The 15,996-nt window shown below is 54.2% G+C and overlaps 1 protein-coding gene across 2 annotated transcripts in view; it reads left to right on the top strand.

Annotated features, from left to right (window-relative positions):
* The first annotated feature begins 475 nt into the window (after window positions 1–475).
* SSH1 (slingshot protein phosphatase 1) overlaps window positions 476–15,996 on the top strand; it is a 61,909-nt gene continuing 46,388 nt past the window's right edge. The window contains exons 1-2 of one of the 2 annotated variants that reach the window (XM_060170220.1): window positions 476–612; window positions 5,346–5,386. In XM_060170220.1, coding sequence (XP_060026203.1) covers window positions 544–612; window positions 5,346–5,386 — 110 coding nt within the window. In that variant the 5' untranslated portion in view covers window positions 476–543. Of the gene's footprint in view, window positions 613–4,967; window positions 5,197–5,345; window positions 5,387–15,996 lie in introns of those variants that run through there. The other variant, XM_060170219.1, reaches the window with a different exon arrangement.

The raw sequence follows: 15,996 nt of genomic DNA, 5'->3' as shown, positions 1-15,996 counted from the left end.
GAGCTCTTTATTTCCTGGTAGCTGCACCTCCCCGCCCCGAGCATTCCAGGCCGTGCGGACGCCGGGCCTCAGTTTTCCAGCCTGCGAAGGGGGCTGGCCTCCGGGGGATGGCTTTGCTCGCCACCGGGCGCGCCCCCGCTTCTCAGACTCGAGGGCCGGGCGCGCGGCCGAGGCGCGCGCGTCGGGCGCGCGGGAGACGTGACTGGCCAGCCGGGGCCTCCCGCCGCCGCTCGGGGGATCCCGCGCCGCGCACGCGCGCCCCGCCCCGGCCGCTGCCCCTGCCCGCGCTCAGGCCCGGCGCGCGCCGGCGCGGGAGGCGGGAGGCGGGAGGCGGGGGGCGGGAGGCGGGGGGCGGGGGGTGGGGGCGGCGACAGACGCCGGCAGGGAGGGGCGGGCCCGGCCCGGCTCGGCCCGGCTCGGCCCGGCCGCCCGTGAGCGGCTCCTGGAGCGCCCTGGGCCCGGCCCGGGCGGCGGCGGCGGTGGCGGTGGCGGTTGCGGCTCTAGTCCGAGGCTTCGGCGGCGCTCGTGCGCCGCGCCGCAGCCATGGCCCTGGTGACCCTGCAGCGCTCGCCCACGCCCAGCGCCGCCTCCTCCTCCGCCAGCAACAGCGAGGTGAGCCCCGGGCCCGCGCCCCGGCCTGAGCCGCCGCGCCAGGCCTGGGCCGCGAGTGCGGAGCGCCCGGGGCTGCGCCAGGGCAGCTTCAAGGGGTTCTTGGCCTGCGGGGCCGTAGCTGGACGACCCAGCCTTGGCAGCCGGACTGGGGTGACTGTGCGGGAGGCTGTGAGCGAGTGTGACCCCTGTTTGGGGGTGGCTGTGCAGTGAGACTGTGTGTGCGGGTGTGACCCTCGTCTGGGGGTGACTGTGTGACCCCTGTTTGGGGGTAAGTGTGCGTGAGCCGGTGTGTGTGACCCCCATCTGGGGGTGACTTTGTGTGTGTGGGACCCCCATCTGCGGGTGACTTGTGAATTTGAGCCCTGTCTGGGGGGTGACCGTGAGTGTGTGACAGTGTCTCTCGTCCGGGGGTGACTGTGCGGGATACTGGACGTGGGACCGGGACTCCTGATTGGGTAACTGCCTGAGATGCTGGTTCTAAGATTCAGGACCTTGTGGCTTGTCTCGGCCCTTTCCCTGTGTGCCCGGCTGAATGTATGTATGTGTATGCCAGCCTGTGTGTGCCTCTCCCTGTGCGTGAATCTGGCCTGTCCCCTGGGAACCGTACCTGTGTGATGCTGGGGGAGAGGCTGCCGGGTGCCCCTGTGGGTGGTGAGATTGTTTCCCCCGACTGCACGCCCCTGGAGTTCTGGCTCTGGGTGTGAGTGGCCGTGCCTCTCGGGGGCCGGCGTCACCGTGTGACAGTGGCTGAGTGAGCTCAGGGTGCTGGGTGACTGTGTGTCATGTCTTTGTGTGCAGCTGAGTCTGGGTTTTTCTTGCTGTGATATCTTTCGGGGCTGCATGTTTTTGTGCATCTGGCTGTGCATGTGGCTGCGGCCGACTCTGGGGTTGCTGGGATTGCACCAGTGCTTTCTGGGGCTGAAAGTGCATCTTTGCGCTGTGCGGGTTTCTGTGCGTCTGCGTGTGACCCAGCCTGTCCTGGAGTGGCGCCTTCTTGCTCTGGGGTTACTGAGGAATTGGTCCTCTGAGTGCACAGTTGGGTTGGACCGTGCTAGTCTGGGCCTCGGGCCTCCGAGCAGTAGAACCAGTTGGGTCTAAACTCACATCTGTGGCCGGACTGAGTGCTGACCTGCAGACACAGCAGGCTGGAGAAGGCGGCAGGGAGCTGTTTAGGGAAGGGAGAAGAGGCTGGAGGAGGGGCCCTGCAGGCCCAGGAAGTGGCCCCGCCAGCATCTGGGCAATTCAGGCCCCTTCTCCCTGGGGGGAAGTTGACTGATAACATGGAAAGGTTTGTGTGTGTTTGTGAGAGAAGAGGACCTGTTTGCGGTTTAACAGCCCTGCCTGTCCCACCAGCTCCTGGTGGGGAAGCTCTTCAGCCTGTTTTGCTGGGACTGGCACTCTCAGAGTGGCTGCAGGGTTGAACCTCACAGCCCCCTTCTCTCAAGGAGAAGCCATTAATGAGTTATCTTGTCTACAGACAGAAGATTCTAACAGTCCCTGCTCTGCACGGTGGCCAGTAGCCTGCAGCTGAGGAGTCTGCAGTAGCTTCTGGCCTCCCCACAGAGACATCTGTTCCCCTACATCATTTCTACTACTGCTGTCTTGCAGTTTACAAAGTACTTCTCTGCACTTAATCTCATGGTCCCTTCTCAAAAACGAGTGAAGAGTTCAGCTCCGGGAAGAGGTTAGACAAAGAGCCTCTCAGCCCAGGTCTCTGATTCTAAACCCCACATTCCCTGCGTTACTTTGCAGCTGATCTATTTCTGCTTTAGACACATGTAAAATTTTTCATTTTATTGTCTCATTTTTTAGCTGAGATAGAATTCACATACCATAAATCCACCATTGTAAAGTGTACAATTCAGTGGGTTTTAGTGTATGCACAAGGTTGTACAAGCATCATCACGAATTCCAGAACATTTTCATCACCCCCAAAAGAAACCTCACACCCCTGAGCCATCAGCCACAGCCTCCCTCCCACCACCCCTGCCCTGCTGTAACCAACTCTAGGCAACCACTCATGTACTTTCTGTCTCTGTGTATTTGCTTATTCTGGGCATTGCATATAAGTGGAATCATCCACTATGTGGCCTTTTGTGTCAGGCTTATTTCACTCACCATCATGTTTTCAAGGCTCATCCATGTTGCAGCACGTGTCAGGACCTCATTCCTTTTTACGGCCGAGTAATATTCTATGGTACGGATGTACATTTTGTTGGACATTGGGGTTGTTTCCACTAGGCACATTTTAAATTATTATAGAAAGCCTTATTTTCACCAAATGCCAGTGACCTCCAAAATAAGAATAAAACTCAACCAGCTTTTATTCACCTTGAGTAAATCAGCAGCATTAGTTGCCCAGGGAGCCAGCAGAGGCTGGGATGTTCCCTGGAAGGTGAGGCTTTCTTCCATGTGGGGCGAGGCATAAAGATGCAAGAAGGAACAGAGAGGGCAGGCGTGTGTGCACAGGATCAGGAGACGTGGGCCAGGTCGGCTGTGCCTCTGGTCTGACCTTCCTCAGGTTACTTCCCTTCTCTGGGCCTCAGCTCATCTGAAAGGGCGGGCTTCCCTCTAATGTGTGTTCTTTGGCTTTCTTCTCTGGAATAACTGACCTTGTGTTGCCTTTCATCCTGAGAATCTCAGAGAGTGAGCGAGAATTAAATGATTTTGAAGCCTGTATCCCCCCCGCCCCCCATCATTTCCTTACTCCTCAAAATGTGCATCCTTCGTTGAGTCAGAGACACTCAGTGCATTTCTTTCCTTCCCCAGCCCGTGGTCCTGCTGCACGGCGTGGGAACTAAGGGAAGTCACAGCCCGACCTGCAAAGCAGTGCTTCCCTCTTTTTAAGTTTTGTTCCTTCCCCCCCAGTCTTTTTTTTTGCGGTACGCGGGCCCCTCACTGTTGTGGCCTCTCCCGTTGCGGAGCACAGGCTCCGGACGCGCAGGCTCAGCGGTCATGGCTCACGGGCCCAGCTGCTCCGCGGCATGTGGGATCTTCCCGGACCGGGGCACGAACCCGCGTCGCCTGCATCGGCAGGCGGACTCTCAACCACTGCGCCACCAGGGAAGCCCCTCCCCCCAATCTTTAATTATCTCATTAATCTTGTCTCATTCTTTTGTGAGAACAGGCAGAGAGCCCAAGAATAGGTAAAGCAGTAGCTCTCAGGAATGGGTTGTAATGTTGTGATTTTTTTTTTTTTTACGTTGTGGTTTTTGACAGATGTTCAAGGTGACTAATTTTCATGGGCAGATCTCCAGTCCCTTTGAGGTGGCGGGGTTGGATCAGGGTTGCTCAGCCCCAGCATTGCCGATGTTGGGTGAGCCGTCTGTTGCAGGGGCCCGTCCTGTGTGTTGGAGGAAGTGTAGCAGCACTCTGACCTCTACCCACTAGATGCCAGTAGCATCCTCCCAAAAAAGGCTCCAGCCTTGCCTGGCGTCCCCTGCTGAGATCAGTTGCCCCCAGTTGAGAACCACTGGGTTAGACCCAGCAGTCTCTTCCAAGTTTGTTCCTGCGGTTGTGTGAGTTGTTTTGTGTATGTTTCACTTCGGCACCGAAGTTGGTGGCCCTGTGGTCAGCAGAGCTGTCCCCGATGTTTCCACTTCTCCTTCGTTGTCGGGTAGGGAGTGTGAGAACTAACTGACGGTCTCTGCCTCTGCCCAGCGCGTTACATACATGATCTAATGACAGCGTAGGACCAGGACCCTCTGCTGGACTCATTCCTTGGTGAAATTGCCACCTGTGGCATGTGTGCCTTGCTGCCCAGACCTCTCTCTACATGATCTCCGTAACCCTTTTCCCACCACTGCTGGCTTCTGTCTGGTTTCTGTCCTCAGTCAGCCTTGCATCTCTTCCAGCCATCACTGCTTTCCAGGTTTCTCTCTTCCCCACTCAATGGGCTCCTCTGTGTAACATACAAAACATGCCAAGTCCCAGCGGTGCAGAGTCGTTGGGATGTGTGTTTTCTTCTCACTTAAGTTTTCTCCTTGAAAGAAAAAAAAGGAAAAATTGCAGTCAGGGCTTAAATCGTGGTTACTCTTGGAGCCTCTAACGCCCGTGGCCTTGTAACATTTAGGAAATATTAAATGTCCCTTTCTTTCATGTCTATAAATAAACCAATAGCCTAGAAAGTTTTATATTAGACTTTAAGCCTTTTTGAGAACCACCAAGAGCTTCATGACCCACAGATAGCCTGATCCTGGCCACGTTCCATTAAGAAAGACTTGCCTGGAATGGTGGTGGTGGTGGTGGTGGTGGTGGTGGTGGTTTTATTTATTGATTTTTTAACTTGTGTGTTGTGGCTTAAAATGGTGTTGATCACTCAGCTGTTGCCTAGCTTGAAGGGAGGAAACAGCCTCTTAAGACATTGCCCCCTCCCCTTAAAACAGAAAAACAGGATATGCTCCAAATCAGCCCTGGAAAATGGAGAGCTCAGGGCTGAACAAGCGTGTGGAGTAGCAGCGCCGGCCAGGAGCGCTCTGTTAGCAGGCATCCGTCTGCGATGCCTTGGAAGGCATGTGGGGAAACATCAGGAAACCTGAAAATTCCTCCGCGGAAATTACTCAGGGGAGCAGCAGAGCAGGATTGGTAAGGAGAGGGTGCGGCTCTCTGGAAGGAACCAGGTTTCCTGGACATCTGTATCTTTTGCAGACACCAGAGCAGGAAATGTGAGCCTTGTGTCTGAGGCTTGTCGATAGCGGCATCTGGGCTGTGACATTCTCTTTCTTTCTCTGCAGTTGGAGGCTGGCAGCGATGAAGATCGCAAGTTAAACCACAGGTAAGCAGACTTAGTGTTTTCGTCCTGAAGTCTTTCTTCCAAGCAGGTAAGAAATACTCTTGTGCCTTTCCAAAAGGGAGGACCCTCGAGAAAGCCTACACCAGCTTTTTAGTAGTGCTTTAAAAACGATCCAGAACACATAGACAGAAGGAGAGCTTTACAAGTGATCTAGACGTTTAACTGTAAACAGCTTTAATAACATTATGTAACATTTAGAGAAGAAAAAAAATGATTGCCAGTATTCCACCCCCCTGGCTTTACCGTGATGATGAGTATCTTTATAAACTTCCTTCCAGATTTCACTTCTGCTTTAAAGAAAATAATCATTTTAGTATGTTCTCACTTTTCCATCCTGCTTTTGGGAAGGTATTCCTTTTGAGGTAAGTACATTGCTGATTTGAAACAGACATTCAACCCCTCAGTTTATTAATTCAAGGTGTTGTGTGTGTGTGTGTGTGTGTGTGTGTGTGTGTGTGTGCGCGCGCGCGCGTGCGTGTGTGCCAATGAGAAATCTGTACGTACACTCGTTTGAGAAGTTTCTCAAGCTTGTAGTCCTCGGTTGCTGTATTCACAAGTAGACGCCAAAAGCACATTTGTTTTTCTTTGCCAAAAATTGGGTGTTTTGTTGGTTTACAGAAGATTTAGCACTTCATTATATAATGTATTCTTCTGCACCAAAGAACTAGTCTTAAACTCTGGCTCTTAGAGTGTAAAAAAGTAAACATCTAGATTTAAAAAAAAGAATTAAACAGAATTTAAAGGATTTTTTTTTTTAATGTCTGTTTCATCTTGGGAGGAGGAGGAAAATTAATTGGAAAAGGAAATATGTGTTCAGAAACTGAGGTCAGCCGTTTATTACCGAGAGCAGGCTATCCTGGTTCAACTCACCCGCGGAAGTGATAGAGCTCTGCCTCGCCTGTCTTTGAAGTTTTCTGTGTGTTTGAGGGAAGGGAGGCACCATTTTTTCTAAAGCTCATATGTGTAGAGAAATAGTTGTCTTATTACGATTGTGGGTCCTCATTTTCACGTTATGCTGGAGGGAGGAACAGCGGCAGTGACAAGTTTGCTCTTCAGACTGGGGGTGTGGGTTGCTGAGAGTTTCGAAGGCTGGAATCAGCTGGATTCCCAAGTGGGGGAGGGGGGAGGGGAGGAGTGGAGTCTGCTCTGGAGACTGTGGGGGAGGGAGAGCGGGGCGGAGGGCCTGCTGCCCGCCTCGTGGGGCCCCATCCCCGCGCCCCCAGCTCCTCACCAGCCCTTACATGGACTTGGACTCTTCTCCCCCTCAAGCCGATCCTTTTCTTCCAGGCCTCTTGCCCCAGAGATGGCATTTAAGCCTCTCACTTAGATGGTCTTTCGTTTTTTAATTGCCCTTCCTGAACTGACAGCATAGTGTTTTGAATTGTTTCCATTAATAAAGAAGTTACAAATAGCAGTGGTAGGAAAATGTGTATGTGCTGCTGGCCAATAAAAGGCCCCTTTCTCTGCACAGCTTGGAGCCGGAGAGGACCGTACAAAGGGAAGTGATGGCAGCTCTCTGCATTGCCAAATTTAACCCTCACAACGACCCCAGGAGGTGGGGTATTCCCCCCAGGTCGCAGGTGAGGAATCCGAGGCCCAAGGTTGCCTTCGAAGCGGGCCCTCCGTTGCCCGCAACACCTGAGTTTGTCATAGGACACCACCTTTCCGGGGACCAGTTTCGTGGTTCAGTTGAGCAGGTGTGTTGCACGTACAGGCGTGGGAACTTGCTGAGCTCGCCCAGGTGGGTAGAGGCCGCAGCAGGGCGAGAACCCAAGAGCCCTGCTGACTTGTGATGGTGCCTCCTAGGAAGTCAGATCGCCCTGGTGACCACCGTGAGTCCCTCTGTGCTGCTCTCAGTGGGTCCCCAGTGCCATCATGAGCTCTGGGAGACCTGGGCTGCAGGGGGGAACCTGGTCTCTGAGCCCATCCTCACAGGCTCCCCTTTCCTCCCCTCTTCCTTCACCTTGATGTCCACGCCCCGTTTTAGGCAGTGGACACCGTCCTGGTTTCTAACCCTCCGAACCAAACAAAAGAAGTCCTGCTGTCCTGGTGTAAGCTTTGACTGAAACTCATTGGCACCTGCGTGTGGATTTGCATTTTCAGGCCTGTGCTCTCTAAGCTTCTCCTAGAGAAAAAAAAATGTGTGGAATGGTCCCTCATTGGTTGCTCGTCTTGGGGAGGAGAGTTGGGGAGAGGAGATTTCTCTTTGCTTCACATTCATCCTGAAGGTAATCTGGCCTGGTTTGGTTTCTGAAGGGCGCTGGGGAGGGAGAGAAACTGGGGAGGCCGCAGGATATGCCTCTCTCTTTGCCCCTTTGTCTACCCTTAACTGACAGTTTCATCTTTCGGGTCCTCCAAGAAGTGATCTTAGAGCCACGTGTAGCCAGTAAATTGCTGAATCCGTGGGTTGGATCTTCTGTCACCTGCCCTCTTCCTCCCCTGTCCCCCCCTGGTGGCACCATCAGTCAGGTCCTTGTACCTCCCCTGATCCACTGAGGGGCCACCCATCCACCCATCGCTCTGCGTCAGTTTATCGTCCCCACTGTCAGAGGGACGCCAGTCTGGAAGCGCCCGTGCTGCTTCCTCCTGGTCGCCACGCTTTTTCCTCCTTCACCCTCGTCACTGGCCTTTCGTCGAATGTGCCACTTTTCAGTCCTGCCCCTGCTCCCTGACCAGGCTCTTTCTCTAAGCCAGTTCCCTTTCCAGTTGGCCACAGTCCTCATGGCCAGCTCAGCGTGCTCCCATCCCAAACCTCTGTGGCTTCCCTCTCCTTGGCAGGTGGCTCTTGCTTTCTCTCTGTGCTGGGTACCATACCTGCCTTCCCTGGCAGGTAGCTGTGTTTTTGTCTCGTCCCTAACTGTTGGTGACATCTTAGTGACAGGGTCTTAGTTCTCTGCCTGCACAAAGCACTTCAGCAGTTTAAACATATTAACTTTGTTTTGATTCTGCAGCGAATTGCATTCATGTGTGAGAACGATGTGTCGAGGAAAGACGTGGGCTTTGGAGTCAGGCAGATCTAGCCTCGGAGCCTGGCTTCTGCACTAGTAGAGGTGCCGGCATGCATCTGGGAGTCACTGTGCCTCTGTGGGTCTCCGTTCTTCCATCTGTAAAATGGATAAAGCTATGACCTTTCAGGGTTGGCGAATACTTTGCGTGGGGCTCCTTGCACAGAGCCAGGTCCACAATGGGCGTGGAGGACTGTGGCTACGTTTGGTCTTCAGAGGATGGTGTTCCTATCAGTGTTAGGTTCACAGCCCAGAAGTAGAGGCTCTGACCCCCAGCAGGTGCCGCATCCACTGTGTGGGGCTGAGAGGGCCACCCCGTGGCTGTCCTGTGACTTGGACCAGCCTGCGTCCTTTACCCAGTGACATCCCTGTAGGATGTAAACAGGAACGCACCTTCTGCAGAATCTTTATTGTCATCCGGATGGTTTCTCCGAAGGCCTTCTGGCGGACATCTCGAGACCTGCTTACCGCCCGTCCAGAGGGAAGCTGAGTGACGCAGAGCTGTAGACCCAGCTCTCGCTCCCTCTGTCCCGCTCTCTGCGTGTGCAGATGGCCGCCGGCCTCCAGCGATCCCCTTCGGGAAGCTGCGCTGTTCAGACTGTGGGAACTGGTGAGCTTATGGCCTGCTGGCAGCAGCTCCTGGCTCCCTCACCATCCTGGGAGTCGCCTCCGTCTGGCATGAGGCGTAAGTGGTTGTGTGCCAGGCGGGGCCCTGGGGAGGGAATATGGTTGTGTTCTTTCCAGAGTGTGGATCAGGAGTGAGTGTTTTGCTGTTTTTTCTGGGTTTTTTTGCGGTACGCGGGCCCCTCACTGTTGTGGCCTCTCCCGTTGCGGAGCACAGGCTCCGGACGCGCAGGCTCAGTGGCCATGGCTCACGGGCCCAGCCGCTCCGCGGCACGTGGGATCTTCCCGGACCGGGGCATGAACCCGTGTCCCCTGCATTGGCAGGCGGACTCTCAACCACTGCGCCACAGGGGAAGCCCTGCGGTTTTGTTTTTTTGGGGGGTTTTATCATCCAGTATTTCAAGTCAAGCACGTGAAAATGATCATTAGCGTTCTTTTAATTTCTTGTCTTACTTGCCCAAGCAAACGTTTGGACCAGAGCAGCAGGACCTTGTCTTCTCTCTTTTATCTGGTTTCAGTGGTAAACTGTGAACTCCCTTACAGCTCTGCCTTTCCCTCTACCCTCTCCTCCTTCCGGTCTTGACCTGGAAATCCCCAGAGGACCCCACTGTCCATATAAGCTTTTCTCCCTCCCCAACTGTGTCAGGAAGGGGTGGTGGTTGGTGTGTCCTTGCTCTTCAGATCACTTCCCAGTCTTTATTCACAACCTCTTCTTCGAGGCCTGTCCACCCTTTGCGGTTTCTCTCTGCCTTTCTTGATGGTTCCTTAGCCGTCAAGACTTGACTGTGACTGTTGGGAGTCTGTCCATTTAAGTCCCGGCAAGAGGTGTCGAGCATTTGCGGCATCCAGGCTCTGTGCAGCAGGCCGCTATGTCAGCTGTCTACTGCTGTGTAACAAGCTACTCCAAACTCAGTGGTCCAGAACGATACACGCTTATTTCCTCACAGCTCCTGTGGGCCAGGAACCCGGACGTGGTTGAGCTGTGTCCACGTAGCTGCAGTCAAGGTGTTAGCCAGGGCCGGGATCTCATCTGTGGCTTGGGTCCTCCTCCAGGCTCACACTGGTTCTTGGCAGAATGCGTTCTCTTGCAGCTATAGATTCCACGGGTGGTGGCTTGCTTCAAGGCCGACAAGAGAATCTGATGCCATCAGGGAATGCCATCAGGAGAGGGACCATCCCGTCACCTTTACCATAGGGTATAACCTAATGAAGGGAGCAGCTCTCCCATCCTGTTCCCTGGTCCCAGCACACTCAGCCTAGGGGGCTCATCCAGGGTGCCTGCCCCAAGGCCTGGGGTCCTGGGCAACCTCAGAATCTGCCTACCAGTCTCAGTCTGTGGGAGTTCTTGAGATGCCCCAGTCTAATGTAGAGAAAACAAGACATGTAACCGAGTAGGTTTCTGTACAGTGTTACAGATGTGGCAGGGTGTGAAGGCATCACTTATATAAAGGCATCACTGGCTGATGGGAAGAGGCCAGGAGCCCCAGGGAGCCGGCAGGAGTCGACCACATACCAGAGACCGTCATTTTCTCCACTCAGCACCCGTACGCGCCTTCACACCTGGAGGCTTGGCATCTCGTGTTTGCCCCATGTTGCATATTGATCTCTGCAATAACACCTCCAGTGACCCTTAGACGTTTTTTCCATGAGCTTTGGCCTTGGGGAGGGACAGGCCTGGGTTTGGCTTCCACCTCTGTCATCTGTCACCTCACCTGGCTGTCATAGGACCTGGGCAGGCCTCATTTTCCAATGGGCAAAATAACCTGTGGCGTCATAGACGTTCCGACAAATGCCCCGCCTCTGCCTCCTTCAGGTCGCTTCCTCTGGTCACTTCTGACTCTTCCTTTTTTTCCCCACAGGCGTTTATCTCTCCTTAGTATTTCCTTGAGACTTGGGACTTGTTGTTCAGTATTTACCGAAGTACATAAATGTTCTCTGCTGGGAGGATCAGCTGTGTAATTTGTGGAGCCCAGTGCAAAATGAAAATGGTAGATCCACTTTTTAAAAAGTGATGAAGAATTTCAAGGTGGCAACAGCAGAGCATTAACCAAGCTCGGAGCCCTTCTGAGCACGAGGCCTTGAGCCACTGCCCAGGGCGCCTGCCCACTTGACCGCGAGCCCACCCTAAGGACAGAGCCTTCCCCGCCTCTCCTGTCACCTCTCCCGGTGCCTGGTGTGCACTGGATGGGCCACCGAGGTCTTGTAAATTGAATTTTCCAAGTTCTATCTCATGGTGAGGAACTCAGAGTGGTCTTGGACAACACACAGGAAGCAAAGGACAGAGAAATTTTTCCTGCGATTTCCCCCTGCAGTTTGGCAATACAGGTGCTGTTAGCGCAGTCTCAGCACCCCTGTCCTAATCTACTTACAAGCCATTCATTCACCAAATCCTTACTGAGCACTTACTGTGTGCCAAGCACTGTCCTAGGAGCTGAGAATATAGCAGTGAACAGAGCACAGAAATCCCTGCCCTTGTGGCTGACATTCTGCTGGGGGAGACAAGACAGTAGGTAAGATGAACAGGTACATTAAGTGTGTTAGCAGGTGCTGAGGAGGAAAAGTCAAGCAGGGACGGAGGCTGTGGACGTGAGCCCTTCAAACGTGCTGTGCTCTGTGAGTTGCCTCATGGGCGTCATTTTATTTAGTCTGTGTAAGGAAAGCACCACTTCTGTTCCCATTCTCTGGATGAGAAGACAAAGCCTCAGGGAGGTAGCTGGCCTAACTTCAGTTAGTAGGAAGCGATGGAGCCAGGACCCTCATGCTCCGAGTCTCTGACTCCAAAGCCTGTGCTCTGAGCCCCCAAAATTCGAGAGCCATCTCCGCAAGCCCGCCTCCCGTGGCTTTGCCCTCCTCCCTTCTGGCCTGAACCCCAGGGGCCCCACCGTGAGCCGTGTGCCCTGTCCTGTGAGCTCCCTGACCTTGACCTAGAGTGAGACTTGTAGTCGATGCCCCTTCCCATGCAGTCGCCTGGACGGGTAGCAGGGGAGGGGGAGGGGTGCTCCTCGTGGCTCCCGTTCAGCAGGGGCCTGTAGGTGCAGGCACTGGGCTGGGAACTGGAGGCAGCTTGTCTCGTTTCTGTCACCCCCACAAGGTGCCTGCCTCATTGTAGGAAACTGCAGTTCCCAGGGGCCGGAGCCAGGGTTGAGATGCAGGTCGCTGTGACTCAGAAGCCTGTGTCCCTTCCTTGCTGCTCCTGTCCCCACAGGGCACCTGCAGGTTTGTGTTTAGCTCATCCCTTCCTGTCCCCACCCGCGTGGCGTTAGAGGCAGCTACCTCCCGTCGACTCCCAACCTGAAACACTGGGGTGCACACACGTGGAACGTCCTGGGGCCGTTGTACCATTCTGCCCTTCCTTTCGGTTTAACTCCGGTATTCTTCCGGGCAGTTGGTTGGAACGTTTGATGTTAAAATCAGAATTCGCCTTCAGCATGTGTTAAATAGATTTTGTTGTCGTTAGAAAACTCATCCTGGAATGGGGACACGTGAGAACAGAGGTGAAGAGTTAATTTGATTCTGTTGGAACGTAATTAAAGTTATTAAGGTTAACTTAAAATGGATTTTGCTCAGAGTCTAGTAGGTTTCATTAAACTTTTGAAATACCAGTGCTTAGACTTCAAAAGAAGCCTGGGGGCTTCCCTGGTGACGCAGTGGTTGAGAGTCTGCCGGCCGATGCAGGGGACACGGGTTCGTGCCCCGGTCCGGGAAGATCCCACATGCCGCGGAGCGGCTGGGCCCGTGAGCCATGGCCGCTGAGCCTGCGTGTCCGGAGCCTGTGCTCTGCAATGGGAGAGGCCACGACACTGAGAGACCCGCGTACCGCAAAAATAAAAAAAAAAAAAAGAATGCCTGGAAGCCCTGGTCTCATCCTTCCTGTGCACTTAGCACACCAGGGGAGTGTGTGTACACACCAGGGGAGCCTGTGTACAAACCAGGGGAGCGTGTTTGCACTCCAGGGGTGCCTGTGTGCACACCAAGAATGCTCGTTCATGCGAGCTCTTTCTTCCTGGGTGATCGTGGTACCCGATCACCCTCGTGGTAAATGGAGCAAAGCTGTGAGTGGGAGTCAGAAAACCTAGGTTCTGTCCTACGATGTGTCATCTGCTGTGCAACCTTAGGCCAGTCACTAAAGGTCTCTGGGCCCCCACTGCCTCCTTTGTAAAGTGAAGAGATGAGATTAGATTATGGCTTCCAAATGCAAGAAGGAGAGTGCTCACTCACACCCACCAGTCTAGTTCTGTGTTACCTTGTTAACACTTCTGACCATTCTCGGTAGCTTTCTAACAGGCCGTCCAGAGTTTCTCCTTTCTTCTCAGGCTGAGAGCAAGGTTAGCCCTGTGTGGGGCATCTCGCCAAGTCACGCTGAGATGGAGAGAACTGGTGTGGCTGCTGAGAGGAAGTGGACCCTCTGTTCGGACCCACTTCCCTCTCAGTGAGCGTCAAGCCAGGCGCGCTTCACCCCGGAGCAGGGCCACACGCATGGCGGCGGCCGTCTGAACAGAAGGGACTCCCGCCTTTAGAGTTCATCCTTGGCGTATGTCGTGCTGTGGTCAGGTACCCTGGATCTGGGCAGTGTAGTGGGAAATTCCTAAGACAAGGAGGATATCCACGGGAGTCCTGTTTTGAGGAAGGCTGCAGGAAGAAAACAGGATTCATCAGAGAGGATTAATCGAAGTCAGGAGTAGCCACTTGCAGGGCGTGCTGAGTGATGGGGCTGGGGGCTGGGGGCAAGACCACGCGTCTGGCCCACAAGGCTCCCACTCTGGGGTGTGGAAAGCCCTGGCGATGGTCCCCACTCCCGCGGCAGAGGCAATGTGCTGATGAGAGCAGCCGCCGGCCGTCCTGCCCCGCCGTGCGGGGAGAGGATCAGCAATGCCCAGACTGCCGTGTAAATTACGGAATCGTGCCGTTGGCTGTGCCTCGATGGGGTGGGGCTGCTGGGTCGTGTCTGTACCCACCCCCTGACCGCCTGTGTGACTGTGACCTCAGGCCAGCCCCCTGCCCTCCCCGAAACAGGAAGGGTCCTCCTCGGTTCAGGGAACTTGTATGAGGCTGGGAGGGCGTCTTGCACAGTGTGTAGTGTCTGGTCCTTGCCAGCCACAGGGCACCGGTATTTTCATAGATGGTGGGAAGTGAGAGTCCCTTCTGCCGCCTTCCTGACCGTGTTCCCCCCCAGACCAAAGACCAAAAGCTCAACTGAGTGGAACCCAAGGGAAAAAACAGCCAACGCCTGACCTGTTTCCCTCCAAGTTACACCGAGCCTGGTACCAGGCAAAGCATCGTGTCCTGTCTGCCTTTATTTATTTATTTGTACAGGTTAAAAAAAATTTTTTTTTCCCTTGAATGGCTACTTTTGAAGCTATTTTTAAAAAGACTTTGTTTCAAAGAAGGCCTCAGAGGCCCCGCCTTAGGAAACGTCTGGTGCCCTCCCTGCGGGGGGCCTCCCCGCGCTGGCAGAAGTGATTCCCACACGCTTGCCGAGAGTTCTCAAGGCATGAGTCCCCAGATCGGGACCCACAAGGGAGGGGACTGTTGGCGTGCTTCGGAGAGAGCCGGGCCCGCTGCCGCCTCTGGAAATTGCTTGTCCCTTCTGCCCAGATGTCCAAGCCCGCTGTTCCGTGTCTTGTCTGAAGCAGCTGGAAGTTGCGAGGGGCTGTTCGCTTCTGGGGTGGAGGCCGCTGAGCCATACGGCAAGGGGGCTTCCACAGGAGCCCGCTCCCCAAGCCCGGGCGCCCTGTGCAGGCCCCGCCACATGGAGTGGGAGGGAGATGTGAAGCTTATGAAGCAACCTTGTAACGGAGGCAGTTTTGTTTTGTTTTGTTTTTTTGCGGTACGCGGGCCTCTCACTGTTGTGGCCTCTCCTGTTGCGGAGCACAGGCTCCAGACGCGCAGGCTCAGCGGCCATGGCTCACGGGCCCAGCTGCTCCGCGGCATGTGGGATCCTCCCAGACCGGGGCACGAACCCGCGTCCCCTGCATCGGCAGGCGGACTCTCAACCACTGCGCCACCAGGGAAGCCCAGCAGTTTTTATTTAGAGTTATATTTGCCTTATCAATCCAGCCAGTGTATTGGGTTGGCCAAAAAGTTCGTTCGGGTTTTCCATAAGCTATTATGGAAAAATCTGAACGAACTTTTTGGCCAACCCAGCATGTTTGGTGCCTATATGTGTATTGGGTTCTGTGCTGAATGATGGGGATTCCATGTTAAATAAAAAAAGAGTCCTTACCCTCCAAAGGTAACATGTGTGCTGTATCTACCATAGCTCTGCCCAAAAGCAATTTGAAACAGCTTATAACATTCAAAGGGAACAGAATGATTTAGAATTGGAAAAGTGGAACATGGTGAACATAGGGGAAAATAAAGCAAAGTGAGGAGAAGGTTTGTATGTGGGATTCAAGGCATAATGTTGGTATAGTTACTGGAGTTTGGCTATACATCTGACTTTGAGCTTCCTGGGAGTCAAAGCAAAGAGAGAAACAAGATCGGTTGCTTGACTCATGGTGTCCTTAAAATACCGCCAGGTCAGTTTCTCTGAAGAACTGTTCCTGGTAGATACCTGCGGATGGGTATTCGTGAGGAGACCCAGTGAGATGGGCAGACAGGCAGGTTGTCTTAGGTTTGGCCCTGAGGCCCACAGGGAGAGCTGATGCCACGGGCCCATCCCACCCATTAACCTGGGTATTTGTTGTCTTGAGAGGTGAGGTCAGCTGCAGCGCTTGGTGCCAAATCTGCTGGCCACCCCAACCGTTGAAAACAGGATGCTGAGTCACATCCTGCAGGTCTGCAGCGTCCTGACTTCGCGTGCCTGTCACAATGGGAGGCTCGCCCGGGCAGGTTGGCCCCCCACTTTTCCGAAAGTGTGGTCTCAGAGCAGGAAAACGCTAAAATTAGGTCTTACGTGCGCCAGGGCCATGTGTGTGTGAGGCTCTCGAAATCTGGACAGCCAAAGACCAAGAGGAGCCCAGA

Source organism: Lagenorhynchus albirostris, chromosome 14, assembly GCF_949774975.1.
Source record: "Lagenorhynchus albirostris chromosome 14, mLagAlb1.1, whole genome shotgun sequence".
NCBI classification, from domain to species: Eukaryota; Metazoa; Chordata; class Mammalia; order Artiodactyla; family Delphinidae; genus Lagenorhynchus; species Lagenorhynchus albirostris.
This window is presented reverse-complemented; position numbering and strand designations above follow the sequence as displayed.